At 36.7% G+C, this 17,494-nt stretch overlaps 1 protein-coding gene across 6 annotated transcripts in view; it reads right to left on the bottom strand.

Moving 5' to 3' along the window:
* The window catches only part of Nvl (nuclear VCP like), a 136,439-nt gene extending 122,697 nt beyond the window's left edge, over positions 1-13,742 (bottom strand). For all 6 annotated transcript variants that reach the window (XM_071600028.1, XM_071600027.1, XM_071600029.1 and 3 more), the window contains exons 1-2: positions 13,635-13,742; positions 9,617-9,690 (exon numbers count right to left, since the gene is read on the bottom strand). In XM_071600028.1, coding sequence (XP_071456129.1) covers positions 9,617-9,690; positions 13,635-13,691 — 131 coding nt within the window. In that variant the 5' untranslated portion in view covers positions 13,692-13,742. The remainder of the gene's footprint in view (positions 1-9,616; positions 9,691-13,634) is intronic.
* Between the last annotated feature and the right edge of the window lie 3,752 nt (positions 13,743-17,494).

Here is a 17,494-nt window from a genome sequence, read left to right as displayed (position 1 = left end):
TGAGGAACCTCTGAACTAATTTCCAATAGTGGTTATACTCAATTTCAATCCAACCTATAGTGTAAAGTTGGATTTTTTTTTTCAACACTTTTTTCTCCAACATTTATTATTATTTGAATTCTTAATGACTGCCATTCTGATAGGTGTGAGATGAAATCTCTAAAGTTTTGATTTGCAATTCCCTAATTGCTAATGATGTTCAACATTTTCTCATATATTTGTTGGACATTTGTATTTTTTCTTTTGAAAAGTGTGTGTTTAATTCATTTGCCCATTCATTAATTGGGTTATTTAATTTTTTGGTGAAAAAAAATTGAGTTCTTCATATGTTCTAGATATTAATCCTCTGCCAGAAGAGTAGCTAGATTTTCTTCCATTCTGTAGGCTTTCTCTTCACATTCTTAATTGTTTCCTTTGCTGTGCCGAAGCTATTTAATTGGATGCCATCCCATTTATTAACTCTTGGCATTATTTCCTGAGCTTTAGGGATTCTTGAGAAAGTTGTTGACTGTGCATATATGCTGCAGTGTTGACCCTACACTTTCTTTGATCCATTTTGAGTTGACTTTTGTGCAGGATGAGAGATAGGGGTCACGTTTCATTCTTCTACATATGGATAACCAGTTTTCCCAGCACCATTTGTTAAAAGGGTTAAAAGGGTTGTCTTTTCTCCAATGTGTTTTTAGCACCTTTCTCAACAGATCAGATGACTTTAGATGTGTAGGGTTTTTATCTCTGTGTCTTCTATTCTTTACCACTGGTCTATATGTCTGTTTTTTATGCCCGTTCATGCAGTTTTTATTACCATAGCCCTGAAATATAATTTGAAGTCTGGTATTACGATGCCTCTAGTATTGCTATTTTGGCTTAGAATTGCTTTATCTATTCTGGGTATTCTTCCAAATTAATTTCAGGATTGTTTTCTAGTTCTGTGAAGAATGTCATTGATATTTTGATTGGGACTACATTGAATCTGTATGTTGCTTTTGGTAGTATGGTCATTTTAATAATATTAATTCTGTCTATCCATGAACATGGGAGGTCTTTCTATCTTCTGAGGTCTTCAATTTCTTTCTTCAGGATTTTATAGTTTTCACTATAGAAGTCTTTCACCTCCTTGGTTAGATTCATTCCTAGGGTTTTTTTGTTTGTTTGTTTTGTTTTTGTTTTGAGGCTATTATCAATGAAATGGTTTCTTGATTTATTTTTTAGCAGATTCATTGTTGCTATATAGGAAATATGTTGCCTACTACCTTGCCAAATTTGTTTATTAGCTCTAGCAGTTTTTTGGTGGAGTTTTTTTGATCTTCTGCAGACAGACGCTGACATTTTTGAAAGGCTCAGACCAGTTAATTCATAAAATTTCCTGTAATCTAGATTTATTTTGTATTTCTTCACTATTAAATTCAAGCTAAGCATTTCTAGCAAGATCATATAGTAAAGATGACCGATGAAAGCTTGATAAGGAAAAGAATATTTATATAACTTCAGAGTAAATTCTTAAAAATTATATATATATGCATGTGCTGGGGGAAAGGGAAATGCAGAAAAATCCAAATGTAGGGATTTAAAATATAAAAACTATGTTGTAATCTTCAAGTGTCAAAATCATGAAAAACAAGGAAAAGCTGAGCAACCAGTACAGATTAAAGGAGACTAAAAAGACAAAACAACCAAGTATGATCTTGGATTGCATTTTGGTGTAGGGAAAAAACCCACAAAACAATAAAAGACATTAATGGGACAATAGGCAAAATATAAATACAAATTAGATAATATTATCATATAACCATTATTTTTTCTAGTTTTAATTAATGAACTACAGTTATGTAATAGAAAGTCTTTATACTGTGGTAGTAGAAGCAAATGTGACTCCATTTTGTTTTATGACTTCATCCTGTAAAACAACCATGCGAAGTAAAAGAGTCATGACTAGGGCAAGATGTTCTTTTCCTTTTGCTATAGAAACCTTTAAGAACCCGGAACTACCTAATGGGGTATTGTTTCTGTAACTAGAGTAATGAGGCTCTGTTTCTGTAACTGGGGTGACTGGGATAACTGTGATTGGTTAGGCTTCCCTACGCTTGACTGCACTGTCCCGCTTCTGTAACCTGGCTTGCTTGCATTGACTAGACCCCCAGCCCCCAAACATCCCTTTTGCGGTTTTCAGGCTTATAAGGAGTGCCCTTGCAAATGTTCGGGGCTGATCAGGGGAACAGCTTTATGTTCTGGTCAGCCGCCACCGGTGTGCTTCAATAAAGGCTTGATTCGATTATACATGAGTGGTCTGGAAGTCAGTTTATGAAACCCTGGGACGAAGCTTTGACTATAACAGTTCTACTAGAGGCACAGACCAGCTACTTTGCTGGTTGAAGCAGAAGGATCCACATTTGAGGCTAGCAACTTAGCGAGACTACGTCTCAAAAAATTTTAAAAAGGCTACAAAGTGTAGGTCATTAACGTGTTTGCCTAGCAAACTGGAGGTCCTGGATTCAATTCCATATTACCCCCCCACACACACATACACAAATCTTTGTTCTTTTGAAAACAGACAATAGGTAAGGAATACATGGGTTTTCTTTGTATAAGCTATTCTTTCAACTTTTCTTTAAGTTTACTATTCTTTCAATTTTTTTTTAAGTTTGAAAATATATCAAAATAAAAAGCTTTAAATAAAGCAAATATTGTACTAAATCATGGCCATTTAAAAAAGCAATTTTTGGCAAGGAGCAGTGGTGTACACCTTTATTCCCAGAAGCTGGGAAGGCTGAGGCAGGAGGTTTGCAAGTTCAAGACCAGCCTCAGCAACTTACAGGGCCCTAAGCAACTTGGACCGTCAAAAAATATATATAAATAAAAAGGATTGGGGATGTGATTCAATGGTTAAGGGATCCTGAGTTCAATACCTGATGTAAAAAAAAAAAAAAAAAAAGGGCAATTTATCGGTTGGATTGTAACTCAGCAGTACAGCACCTGCCTACCATGTATGAAGCCCTAGGTTCAATCTGGAGTAATGCAAAAATAAATAAATTAATTTAAAAAGCAACTTTTTTTTTTTTTTTATATTGCAAACCACCTTATAATTTTTATTTTCCTCCCTTGCAATTTTTCACTCCTTTTGATTCTGGAAGACAACAGAAACATTGTTTACTTGTAATAATACAATGTCATCAAGGTCTTGATCTCCCAATGTGTGTTATTTGCTAGGGCTGCCTTTAACAAGATGCCATACGCTGAGTAGCTGATTTCTCATAGTTCTGGAGGCTGGAGTCCAAGATCAGGTGCCAGCAGGGTTGAAGTCCTCCAAGACCTCTGTCCTGGGCTTGCAGAGGGCCACCTAGCTGTATGGCTGACTCCCTGGACCAGGCACATCCCTAGTCCATTTCTTCTAATCACATGGGTCCCTTTGGATTTGTGTGTACCCCAATAGCCTCAATTAACTTAATCACACCCATTTCCAAATATGTAAAAAGCAACTTAATTGGGAGGCTGAGGCAGAAAAATCACAAATCTGAAAGCCTGGATAACTCAGTGAGACCATATCTCAGAAAATAAAAAACTCAATGGAAAAGGAACTTGAGCAAAATATGTTAAAGTAATACGAATATATCAATACAAAGTTTTTCCTTCCAAACAGGTTTATACTTTTAAAAATCAATTAACTAATTTAAATGGGGAATGGGCTATAAACCATTAAGTTGAAATACTTCTATTAGCAGCAAATCATATGAAAATTTGAGAAAACTGAAAACACAAACCTTAAGACAATAAAAAAGACTAATAATAGTCACCTACTAAACCTTATATTAAGGAAAAAACACCTACCAAGTGACAGTCAATATTCAGAACACTAATCCTTACCTCTTTCAACAGAATTACTCTTCTGAACTGAACTTAATAAAACTCAATCAAAAGCATCTAGCAATCAACATATACCTAACACTAAAAAGAGAACTGGAAAATGATTGTAACTAAAAACACAAGGTACAACCATGAATCTAAAACAAAAGATCTAAAACAAAACCATTTTACTAACCTAATTTAAAAAAACAACTAAGAATATATATAGATAGCATAATTTATAGTACTGCTTATGTGATATTCAAATATCAAAAACTAAGGATTATATATTGATACACAAAGTTTTTTTTCCCTTCAATCCCCAAGACCAAAAAAAAAAAAAAGTCTCCTCCATGCTGTCATAGAACTTAATCCATGGGCCTAACCTTTGTTTTATAGTTACTGGTGACTGTTTATCTTCCTCCACTTCTGGACTGTGAATTTCTGATTTACATTTATTTTCATATCTACTATAGCATATGAAACTGCCCTTATATAAAACAGGCAATTAATAAGTATCTGTTATAATATGAAAAATCAAAAGCTCCTGATATCTGATAGGAATGCTACAGTATAAAATGGAAAAATCTGCATGACTCACAATCTGGTATAAATCATATATTATTCTGCTATATCTCACTAAATATAATCACTAACATGAGACAAAGCAATTTCAATGTCTCTGAAAATGAGCTAGATTATTCTGCTTCTAAATGAAGATCCAAGAATCTACTTCTATTTTTGGCACACATTTTTCAACCTATCAGAATAAAATCTTGGTATGATTTGAATGACAAAGACGAAAGAAAAAGCACTTTCCATACTGAAATTAGCAATAATGGCTCTAATGTCTTTGAGATCCCATTTTTGAAAAGCCATAAATCAAGCATGTAATTCTACACCCTACTGGCTCAGCAAATTTTTACTTATAAATTATTCATAGTAGGTGAGCATAATTTCAGAACTATGTAAATATATTATCTGGTAATAAAAAAAGGAAAGAAATGAAAGTACTAAAGAAAAACTTAAATGACTAAGTAAGGGCACAAGAATTCCTTACAAATGAGTACTTCAAATGCTCTCTCCAAAGCCACTGTGCTATCTTACAATATTAACATGAAGTTCCTCAATAAACCTCTCCATCAGACCCCTTACCGTTCCCTGAAAAGAACTAATCTTGTCCCCTCTTTTGATAATTTCACTTTGATAATTAAGCTGTCTAGGAACTGACAGTTATTTATTCACTCAGTCACTTATTCATTCAACTCCTCTGATTTTATCAACAAACAGAGTGTTGACCTCCCTTGGAGAACTAGCCAAGAGCCTAGAACCCAAAGAAGATACTATTCAGGCACTATAAAAACTCTGCCTTTATGCAGGGCACTGTGGTGTGCAACCTGTCAACATATCCTAGCAACTCCACAGGCTGAGGCAAGAAGATCTCAATCTGGCAACTTTGTAAGACCTTATCGCAAAACACAAAATTTAAAAAACAAAGGACTAGGGATGTAGCTAAGTGGTAAAGCACCAAAAATAAAAATAACTCTTCCTAGTTGGACAAACATATTACACACACATATTATGGTGACATGCAATAACAGAAAGCAATCATGACAATTATGGGGTATGTATATATAAGAAAGAGAGGAGAGACAGAGAGAATGTGTGTGTGTGTGTGTGTGTGTGTGTGAGAGAAAAAGAGAGAGATTACAAATTGTTATTAGATATTACAGGCACATGTAATACAAGGCAGGCAAACAGGAAGAACTAGATCATGAGACCTTTTGTTTTTTCTTTCTCTTTTTTGGTACTGGGGATTGAACTCAGGGGCACTCGACAACTGAGCACATCCCCACCACTGTTTTGTATTTTATTTAGAGACAGGGTCTCATTGAGTTACTTAGTGCCTCAGTGTTGCTCAGACTAGCTCTGAACCCCCGATTCTCCTGTCTCAGCCTCCCCAGCTGCTGGGATTACAGCCCGGCCAGATCATGAGACCTTTAAGCAGTTGGAAAAAAAAAAAAAAAAAATCACTGGTACATACAAAAGACAAGTGAAGGCTCTGAAGGCTTATAAAATAGGGGCATAACAAGGTTGAATAAGCACTCTAAAGAGATTACTTTGAGACCAATGTGATTCTGCAACCTGTACACTCAGAAAAATGAGAAATTATATCCCATCTGATTTAAATGTATGATATGTCAAGGTCATTGTACTGTCATGTGTAACTAATTAAAACACATAAAATTTTTTTTAAAAAATTAAAAAATTTTTAAAAAGAGATTACTTTGATAGCTGTGGTGTGGCTGGTTTAGAAGAGTAGTTTTCAGTGGAGGTGGTAACACATCTAGAAGACATTTTGAAAATCAGAGGGGTGATTTAAGTGTCACATGTTGGGGAATAGTATGGCAATTTAGTGAGTGTGGTCATTAATTGCTGGATACTCTATGTGCTAAACAATCCCACACTTCTTCATGACTTTCAGTTGTTCTACCAAATATTTGTGATGGTGCAAAACTTGTTTATATAGTTCACTGAGACCACCAAGAACATTGTGGTCATGGAATCTGAGATGCCCACGGAACACATTTATATCAGTCTGCACTTGTTGTTATCATAGTCATACTTATTCTATCAATAAACTCAATCTTCTGACTGCCATTATATTTTCTATTGTCGCAATAGGCCTGAGCACCTATGGATTTGAGAACCAGTGTATTAAAGCAGGGGCCAGCAAACTCTGTAAAAGGGCCAGATGGCAAATATTTAGGCTTTAACGGCCATATTGTCACTGATGAAACTACTGAATTCTACCTTTATAGCACAAAAGCAAAAACATAAAAAATAAACAAAACCACTTAATTAATGGACACAATTTTCATGTATCCTAAAATATTCTGAAACATTTTTTCAACCATTTAAAAATGTAAAACCGGGCTGGGGATGTGGCTCAAGAGGTAGCGCGCTCGCCTGGCATGCGTGTGGCCTGGATTTGATCCTCAGCACCACATACAAACAAAGATGTTGTGTCTGCTGAATACTAAAAAATAAATATTAAAAAAAATATATTCTCTCTCTCTCTCTAATAAATAAATAAATAAATAAAAATGTAAAACCAAATCCAAATGCAGTTACACATGCCTATAATACCAATTACTCAGAAGCTGAGGCAGGAGGGTCACAGTTACAAGGCCAAACTCAGCAACTTAGCAGGACCCTATCTCAAAATACGAAATGAAAAGGGGTAAGGATGTGGTTCAGTTGTAAAGAGCCCCTGAGTTCAATCTCTAGTACAATAAAAAAATTTTAAAATAAATACAGTAAAACCATTCTTAGTGCATTAAAAACATGGCAGGCTGGTCTGGCATAAAGGGCCATAGTTTGGTAACAATGAATTAGAGAGGAAGGCAAGCTAAATGTATAAGAAGTTGAAGCCAGGCACATGCTGGTAATCCCAGCAACTCGGGAGGCTAAGGCAGGTGGATCACGAATTCAAAGTCAGCTTCAGCAACTTAGCAAGGCCCTAAGCAACTTAGAGACACACTGTCTCAAAATGAAACACAAAAAGGGCTGGGGATGTGGATCAGTGGTTAAGTGCCCCTGGGTTCAATCCCTGGCATTAAAAAAAAAAAAAAAAAAAAGCATGAGAGGTTGAAACGAAGTCTAAACAAGAAATATAGAGGCTCTGAATTAAACCAATAATGGGTGGAGAAGAGGGAGAAAAGCCACCATCAAATATTTAAAAGATAATAGGAAGGCTTGGTGACTTACTGTAGATGTGCATGTAAGAGAGGATGGCTAGATAGAAACAGGAAGACAAAACAAGGTATTTAACCTGAGTGATTAAGTGAGTGACTGTACTATCAACTAATTAAAAAGAAAAAAAAAAAAGAGTTACCTGGGAGCGAAGGTAACATTCATGATCTGCTCTCTTTTGCTGATACTCCAAACTCTGCCCCTTTATGCCCTCTCCCAGTGACACCACCTGCTTTTTTAGATCCACTCCCTCACTCCCATCTCTAGTTAAAAAAAAAAAAGTCTTTATTAAAAAAAAAAAAAAGTGGCAAGGCAATTCATACATTTCATTGAATGAATGGTGGAAACAGCAGCAAGCTTAAACCACTCATGAAATAAATTTTGATGAAAAAAAGAAGAGATATTGAGCAAAATCAAAAGTGGAGTATATAAATTTTTTAAAAAGTCTTTTTAGTTATCTTCTTTTCATACTTCTTAAAACAAGAGTTGGTACTGGGAAGCCTGCCTTCCTCTCTAATTCAGTTACCAAACTATGACCCTTATGCCAAACCAGCCTATCACATTTGTAATGCACTAAGAATGGTTTTACTGTATTTATTTTTTAATTTTTTTTATTATACTAGGGATTGAATTCAGGGGCACTTTACTACTGAGCCACATCCTCACCTCTTTTCATTTTGGACTTTGAGATAGGGTCCTGCTAAGTTGCTACTGTTAACAAATATCTAAAAACGTAGAAATGGCTTTGGGACTGGGCAAAGGGTAGACGCTACAAGAATTTTGAGGCATATGTTAGGAAAAAAACCTAGAATGCTGACCAGGCACAGTGGCACATGCCTGTAATCCCAGCTACTCAGGAGGCTGAGGCAGAAGGATCACAAATTCAAGGCCAGCATGGGCAACTTAGTGAGACCCCATATCAAAATAAAATTGCAAAAGAGCTGGGGATGTAGCTCAGTGATAAATCAGCCCTGGGGTCAATCCATAGTATCAAAAGAAAGCCCAGAAGAACAGAATTTGAGGAATAACATGAAGAACTTGTGCAATGAGTTGAACGGGTATCTCCCACAAACTCATACGTTGAAGAACATAAATGTACTTGAGAACATAAATGTACTGGAGACAGAGCATTTAGAAGTGATTAAGATAACATGAGGTCACATGGATGGGCTACAATTCATTGTGATTGGTGTGCTTATAAGAAAAGATTAGGACACAGATAGGTATTCACAGAGGAAAGTCCATGTGAAGACAAAGAAACAAACCCTACTGATGTCTTCATCTTGGACTTCTAGCCTCCAGAACTGTGAGCAATTAAACTTATTATTTAAGTCATCTAGTCAATATACTTTGTTACAGCAGCCTATAGCAAACAAATTCATAGACTAAGGAGGAAAAGAAAATAAAGACACTGAAAACAAAGCAGAGTCAATGAAAAATAAGACAGAGAAGATGTGGGATTAAAAACAAAAAAGAATTTAATCTTCAGTGGAAAGTCTAAGTGAGTGATATATTTCTAGATTAAAACACTGAAGGAGGGCTGGGGTTGTGGCTCAGAGGTACAGTGCTTTCCTAGAACACTTGAGGCACTGGATTCGATCCCCAGCACCACTTAAAAAAACTAACTAAATAAAGATATTGTGAACATTTGCAACTAAAAATATTTTTAAAAACCACCACCACCACCAACAACAACAACAAAAAAAAAAACTGAAGGAGATAATTACTGATAGTTTTGCTTTTCTAATGAAGCCGGAAAGAAAGTAATATCTCTATCTCCTGACCAGACAGTGTCAGAGGCTGAAAGGTAAAAAGTAGCCATCACCCCTAGTGAAAAGGACAGCTCACTGCATATAATAGATGCTTACAGACTTCATATAACATGAATTGAATTCCAGAGCATATGGATTAAAGAGGTAATGCTACCAGTCATTGATGTCAACTGGAAATTTAAGCGGGATGGAAACTTTTACAATGGTATAAGTGGGGAAGAAAGGATCTAGAAACTACATTTTTTTACCTGTACATTCTTTGCAAATCAGATGCTAAGATTCCAGTGTCCACATATTTGCCACATCTATTACTGGTGAGGTACTAAAACAGAAAATATGAAAAACATAAAACACTCAATATTTCAAGAAACAAGAGACCAAGCTATTAAAACATTATACTTTAAATTCTTCATTAATAAAGTATACCAAAATAATTTTTTAAAAATCACCAAATAATTGTCAATTTGAAATCAGAATTTAATCAACAATATTAATCACCATTACAACACAAGAATATTAATAACTAGACAGCTTTATAGTAGTGAGTGTGGGCTTACTATAACCAATGTTCCCAAATACAACAGAATACAGCAGTAAACTGTTGAGAATGAGAAAGACAGTAGAATGAATCAGACATAACTTTCCTATGTTCATATATGAATACACAACCATTGTAACTCCATATTATGAACAAACAACAAGAATGGGAAGTTATACTCCATGTATATATGATATGCCAAATACATTCTACTGTAAAGTATAACTTAAAAGAACAAATTTTAAAAAAATTTTTTTTTTAAAGCCAGCCTCAGCAACATAGCAAGGCTCTAGGCAACTCAGCAAGACCTTGTTTCTAAATAAAATATCAAAAAGGGCTGGGAATATGGCTTAGTGGTTAAGTGCTCCTGGGTTCAATCCCAAGGCTACTCTCTCCCCCCAAAAAATAACTGATTATTTAAGAATGAAATATAAATATATTAATTTTCATTTGATTTTTGTATATTGTTTTTCAAAAAGTTAATAAAGTTATTTGGACTAACTTCTTACTAAGTTACTTGAACATCACTACTTAACAGACAGATTTCCTATTATTGGTGACCGAGGGGTATTATGAAAAAACTATTGAGACCCTAAAGTCCATGTGAACCAAAAGAGTTTGGGAACCTCTAACTTAGGCACTGTTCTCAGGCCTTTTAGTTTCTCTTAAAACACTCTTATGAGGTAGATATTAGCCTCCACATTTTATAGGTAAAAAAGTTTAAATGAGGCTTAAAAAGTTTAATTACTTGTCAAGCAGCATATAATATATTGAAGGGGCAGAATTTAAGTTAGACTGTCTATCAGCCTATGTATTTCAATATTTGCTAATATCCAGTCTGACTTTCTCACTTCATACAACTTTTTTTCCAAGCACATGGCAACAGATTCAGTACCCCAAACTGGATCATTCTAGCTCATCTTGCCCTTTTCTGGCCTCCTACAGCATGTTGCCATTTGCTACAGTTATTTTAAATTATACTTAATTATGTGTATCTCATAGCTGCTGTAAAAAAAAAAAAAAGTAGCTGGGATGTAGCTCAGTGTATAGCACTTACCTACAATCTGAGAGGACCTGGATTTGATCCCTAGCACCACAAAATATAAGTCTAATTTCCATTAAAAAAAAAAAAAAAGAGAGAGAGAAAGAAAGAAACAGAGGGGCTGGGGTTGTGGCTCAGTGGTAGAGTGCTCGCTCACCCAGCACGAGCAGGGCACTAGGTTTGATCCTCATCAGCACATAAAAATAAATAAATAAATAAAATAAAGGTATTGTGTCCAACTAAAACTAAAACTTAAAAACATTTTTTTAAAAAAGGAAAGAAACAGAATAGAAAGATGTCTAAAATACACCACTAAGTGGAAAAAAAAATCAAGCAGAAGAAAATGTCTTATTAAAAAAAAGAATAAATATATAAGTATGTATAGGCATACAAAATCTTTAGAAAATACAATAGAAACTCTCCATGGTCACCACTAGAAAGAACACAGATGATAGGACTTCTTTTCATTTTAAGTCCATCTGTCCCTTTTTTGTTTTGTTTGAAAGATGGAATCTCACTACATTGCCCAGTCTGGCCCAAAACTCCTAGGTTCAAATGATCTTCCTGCCTCAACATGGTGAGTAGCTGCTACAACAGGCCTGGACCACTACACCCAGCTTTGCACCTTTCATTTTAAGCCATAAGACCTATTATTTTTACAGTGAATCAAAGTGAAAACTATAAAGTTGATAATGTCAAGAGTTGAAAAGCAGTCAACTGTGGGCAGGACTGAGAAAAGACCACTTGATTCAACAGTGTTCAGTGACCTGAATACAGTGAAGTAGTCTAAGTAGTGGGACTATCTATAGGAAGAGTAATTCAAGAGTGAGTAAACAGCAAGAACAAAGGTCTTGTGCTTGGCATCTATAAGAAAGTCAATGTGGTTACGACTGAGTAAATAAGGGAGAGAGCAAATGGAAACTATTGGGACAGAAAAATAGAGGCACTTTTTTAGATTGGATTTTACTCCAGGTGTCCCAAACCCCATTAAAGCATTTTGTTTTGTTTTGTTTTTGGTACCAGGGATTGAACCCAGGGGCACTTAACCACTGAGCTATATCCCCAGTCCTTTTTTATATTTTATTTAGAGACAGGGTCTCTCTAAGTTGCTTAGGCCCTTGCTAAATTGCTGAGGCTGGCTTTGAACTCACAATCCTCATGCCTCAGCCTCCTGAGCTGCTGGGATTACAGACATACACCATTGCACATGGCTTATTGAATGGTTTTCAGCAGAGCTCTGACAAGCTCCAATTTAGCCTTTAAAACAATCTCTGGCTGCTCTGTGGGGAATAGATTTTAGGTAAAAGAAGAATCAAAGACATCAGTTAGATGGCTATTTCAATTATATAACAAGGAGATTGGTGGTTTGGAATTGCATGGTTGGAAGAAGAGATTGTAAGTGCTTGGATTTGGAATATACACTAATTTAAAGGTAAAGCCAACCAAATTGTTGATGAATTGGATATGGGAGTGAAAGAAAGGAGTTAGAATGATCCTTAAGGTTTTTGTTAACAAATGGGATGGAGGGTGCAGTCATTTCCTGAAATCCAGAACACTTACATACATTTGGAGGAAAAATCAAAAGATTGGTTCAGACATGTTAAGTTGGAGATAGCTATTGGACAGACATTCAAGAAAAGAATCAACTAGGCAACTGGATATACCAATCTGGAATCCAAGATTAAAACCTGGACTGTAGATACAAATTTAAGAATCATGAATATGTAGATAATATTTGAAGGTATAAAACTGGATGAGATAACCACGAAGTAGAGAAGTAGAGAAAGATAAGTGAGGAGAATGTGGAAAGAGAGGTAAGAAACCAGAGTGCAATGAGAAGCTGAGGAAGGAGGCCGGAGGTTCAAGGAACCAGAGGCTGGGGCCACTTCCAACATTTCGAGGCGGGTAGAAAAGGATCCAAAAAGGAGATTGCAGAATGACTGACAAGGTAAAGGCAAAACAAATTAAGTATATAGATCACAAACTCTGATGTGAAAGAATATATCTCCCTTCTTTTAACTCAGATTGTTTGCTGACCATACCATTTGCCACATATTGCTTTCTACTAATGGTAATAAAAATGAAAAAAAAAAGTGGGAAGGGAAGAGAGGCGGCATGGGGTTTGAAATGATAGTGGAATGTGATGGACATTATTATCCAAAGTACACGTATGAAGACACGAATTGGTGTGAATATACTTTGTAACAACCAGAGATGTGAAAAATTGTGCTCTATATGTGTAATAAGAATTGCAATGCATTCCGCTGTCACATATGAAAAAAAAATATTTTTAAAAGTAAATAAAAATAAAAAAGCCAAGTAAGGAACCTATTATAATCGTCTAACCCGTGCTTCCTTTTTTACTGTTTCACAATTTGACAGCTACCTCTCTGAGAACCGCTCATTAACGTTTTCTTTATGACCCTCTGAGGGCGTCAGAAGAAAAGTTTGTGTACAAGACGTGGTGGTATCACTGTCAGGCGAATTCCACTCTTCCCCCCACCGTAGTGAGAGAAAGCCATGTCTCACCCTCAAAGGAGTAGAGCTGTCGACAGACTCCATGCCCGAACCCAAACTAGGAGGGAATAAGGCAGGAAGCTAGTCGAGTTCGCCCTTAAAAAGAAAAGCAACGCCCTGGGGTGGAGACTAGAGACCGCTGCGAGGCACAAACAAGCAAAATACACACCTGGATGATTCGCTGCTTCAGTTTATTATCCACGAACGATGCGGGTCTGGGCTTCATTACGTCTATCTGGAGGCCTCGGTTCCGGCCGCCAGTACCACATGAACCGGGGGCCTTCTCGAGGCTGTCCGCAGCAATCGCCGTCCTCGCCGCACCCGAAATGTTCCCCGCCTGGCCTAAACTGCGTCGTTTTCCTCAAGACAAGAGTACTACGAGTGAGGTGGGTGAGGACTACTATGGAAAAGAAAACGAAAACCTCAGGGAGTTCGTAATATTATTTTTTTCAGGCTTATCCAACACGCCTTGGACGATTAGGCCCCCTTTGAATATGCTCAACTTTATTGGTTCCCACCTAGGTGGACAAAGACCCGCGGCTGCGGAGGAGTGATTCCATCCTAGGCCCACCGAGATTCTCGCAGCTGGTGGTTAATTTGGTTTCTTTTGTCATGTCCAGCCTTCCCAGCCACACCCTTTTCGAATACAGAATTAGTCTTAGGGGAGAACTTGAACAAAACCAAAGATACCATGGATGGTTAAGTTAGGATAAAAGAGTCTGGGTGTAAAAAGGAAAGGAGCTGGGGCGCGGTGGTGTACGCCTGTAATCCCAAATGTTTCAGGTCTTATTTGATTTAAGCAATATTAAGTGCTGCCTATTATGTTTGTCACTAGGAAAGCTGAGACAGGAGTATCGAAAGTTTGCGGGACCTCTCCGAGTTCGAGACTAGCCTCAGCAATTAACGAGATCCTGCCTCAAAATCTAAAAAATAAAAAGAGATTGGGATGTATCTCCACTGGTAAAGCTCCTCTGAGATAAATCTCCACTACCAAAAAAGGAAAGGACTAGTTTACCAAGATAATTAGGGATTTGGCTTTGGTGGTTTTTAAATTAGGTAGATTTATAGATAGATATAGAGATATATTTTGTAGTTGAACACAATACCTTTATTTTACTTATGTTTATGTGGTGCTGAGGATCGAACCCAGGGCATGCACGTGCTAGGCGAGCATTCTACCGCTGAGCCATAAGAGTGCATAAGAATTCCAATTACTCAATATCCTTGCCAACACTGATTATTTTCTGTTTTTTTTTTTTTAAATACTAGTCAACCTAAGTGGTATAAAATGTTATCTCATAGATTTTATTTTCATTTCCCTAATGATTGTCAATTTTGAACAACTTTTCATGTGCTTATGGGCCATTTGTATATCTTTGGAGAAAAGTCTATTCAAGTTTTTGTCTATGTTTGAATTAGCTGTTTTCATTATTGTTGAGTTTGGGAGTTCACTGTATGTTGAAAGGACTGTCTTTCCCCCACTGAATGGTCTTGGCATTCTTGTCAAAAATCATTTGACTAACTAGACATAGTGGTGCACACCTGTAATCCCAGCTGAAGCCAGATTTAAAGTTAGGTAGTCAGTGTAGTTAGGTAAATCGGGTCTAATATGGGTCTAATATCAGTGAAATCTAAAATGGAGGCCGTTCGGAGAATGACTCAGGGAAAACACAGGACAACTCATGGAATGTTAATGAAGTCCTGAAAAGGCCCTAGGCCAAAGTCCACCTCAAAGAAATGTCAATGAACAGCCCCAAGCAAAAAGGTGCTGACTCAGAAGTCCTTCCTGACCAGATTACTTCTTTGGCCCACCTGTGTCCCACCCCTCGGGCCTTCCCACCTACATTCCATCACTGAAAGAACTATAAAAAGGGGAGACAACATCCCTTCCACGGATTCCACCTATTGGGTCCCCTTCTTCCTCCAGGAGAAGTCTTTTCTGCTGTCCTTTAATAAACTTCTAATTTCTACTCTGACCTTGCCTCGGCGTGCTTCTTTGGTGTTATTCTTCAACATTGGGGAAGCAAGAACTCGTCACCGGTCAACAGCGGTAACACAGCTACTCAGGAGACTGAGGCAGGAAGTCCAATTAAGTTCAAGGGCAGCCTCAGCAACTTAGCCTTGTCACAAGAGCATATCTCCAAAGAAGTGTCCAAGGAGTTTCCAGAGAGGGGTGGGGAACTTGACTCAGGATGGACCAGCTTATGTGACTGAAAGAACTTCAGCAAGTGTCCGTCAAAGACATTATTAGAAGTTTATTTAGGAAGTAAATACCTGTTTAAAGAAGAAAGGGGACAATCTCAAGAGAGAGGCCTTTGGGGTTAAAAGAAGAATGTGAGGCTGAGGCTGTAGCTCAGTGGTAGAGCACTCGCTTTGCATGTGTGAGGTGCTGGGTTCGATCCTCAGTACCACATAAAAATAAAGTAAAGGTATTATTTCCATCTACAACTAAAAAAAATTGAAGAAGGAGAAAGAGAAGAAGGAGAATAATAATAATAATAATAATGATGATGGTTATCTCCAGAGGAAGAGACAGCAACCCCTCTGGTGTGGGGTGTTAATGCTTACTGGGCTAGAGGTGGAGGCAGTGTGAAGCTACACACTTCATGCCAGTTTCCTTGTGCTTGCACTTTGCCCACAAGGGCATGGGTCAAGGGAACTGGCCTAGGTCGTGTAACTCAGGAGTTATAATTATTTGTGGATGCTTTCTACATTTCAGTCACTTATGGGCACTTCCTTTGAGACTTAGTATCTTTCCCTTTATTCTCAAATTCCTATCTCAACCCTGTCTCAAAAAATAAAATATCACTGTGTGTAGCTTGGGTAGAACCAAGTTCAATCCCCGTTATCACAAAAACAAACAATCATTTGACTATATAGGTAAGGGAACTTTTCTAGGCTCTTTATTCTTTTCCATTGGTCTATATATTTTTATTTATATAGACCAATATAAATAAATGTTTTAATTATTGTAGCTTTGTAGTAAGCTAAAAATCAACAACTGAATCCTCCAGGTTTTTTTCTATTTCAAGATTGGTTTGACTATTTTATACAAAAAAAAAAACTTTGCGATTTTTGATAAGTTATGCATTGAATCTATAGAACACTTTAGGTAATATTGATATCCTATAACAACATAAAGGCTTCCAATCCAAGAACATAGGATTTGTTTCCATTTAGTTATATCTTTCAATGATATTTTGTAGTTTTCATAGTATAGATTTTGGCCTCCTTGGCTAATTCCTGAGTATTTTTATGCTATTCTAAATAGAATTCTTTTCTTAATTTCTTTTTTAGACTGTTCATTGTTGGTGTATAGAAATGCAATTAATTTTCATGTGTTGGCTTTAAATCCTGCAATTTTGATGAATTCTTTTATGAGGTCTAATGTTTGTTATGGAATCTTTAGAGTTTTCTTTATATAGTCAGGCACAGTGGTACATGTATGTGATTCCAGCAACTCTGGATGCTAAGGCAGGCATATTGCAAGTTTGAGGCCAGCCTCAACCACATAGTGAGACCCTGTCTAAAATTAAAAAAAGAAAAGGGATGGGGATATAGTTCAGAGGCAGAGTGCCTCTGGATTCAATCCCCAGTAACTGAAAAAAAAAATCATACATGAACAGAGATAGTTTTATTTCTTCTTTTCTAATTTTAATGCCTTTTACTTATTTTTCCTTGCCAACCACTGCAGCTAAAACTTCCACTCTTATATTGAATAAAAGTGGTGAAAGTGGGAATAGTTGGCTTGTTCCTGATTTTAGAGAAGTTAACTTTTCATCATTGAATTTGATAGTTGCTGTGATTTTTTTCATATCTAACTTTTTGTTATTGTTGTTTCGCAGATTGAACCCAGGAGCACTTAACCACTGAGCCACATCCCCATGCTTTTTATTTTGTTTTGTTTTTGTTTTTGTTTTTGGTACTGGAGATTGAACTCGGGCACTCAACCACTGAACCACATCCCCAGCCCTATTTTGTATTTTATTTAGAGACAGGGTCTCACTGAGTTGCTTAGCACCTCACCGT

This window comes from Marmota flaviventris, chromosome 12, assembly GCF_047511675.1.
Source record: "Marmota flaviventris isolate mMarFla1 chromosome 12, mMarFla1.hap1, whole genome shotgun sequence".
Lineage (NCBI taxonomy): Eukaryota > Metazoa > Chordata > Mammalia > Rodentia > Sciuridae > Marmota > Marmota flaviventris.
The sequence above is the reverse complement of the archived record's forward strand: the minus strand, read 5'-3'. Positions and strand labels throughout refer to the sequence as shown.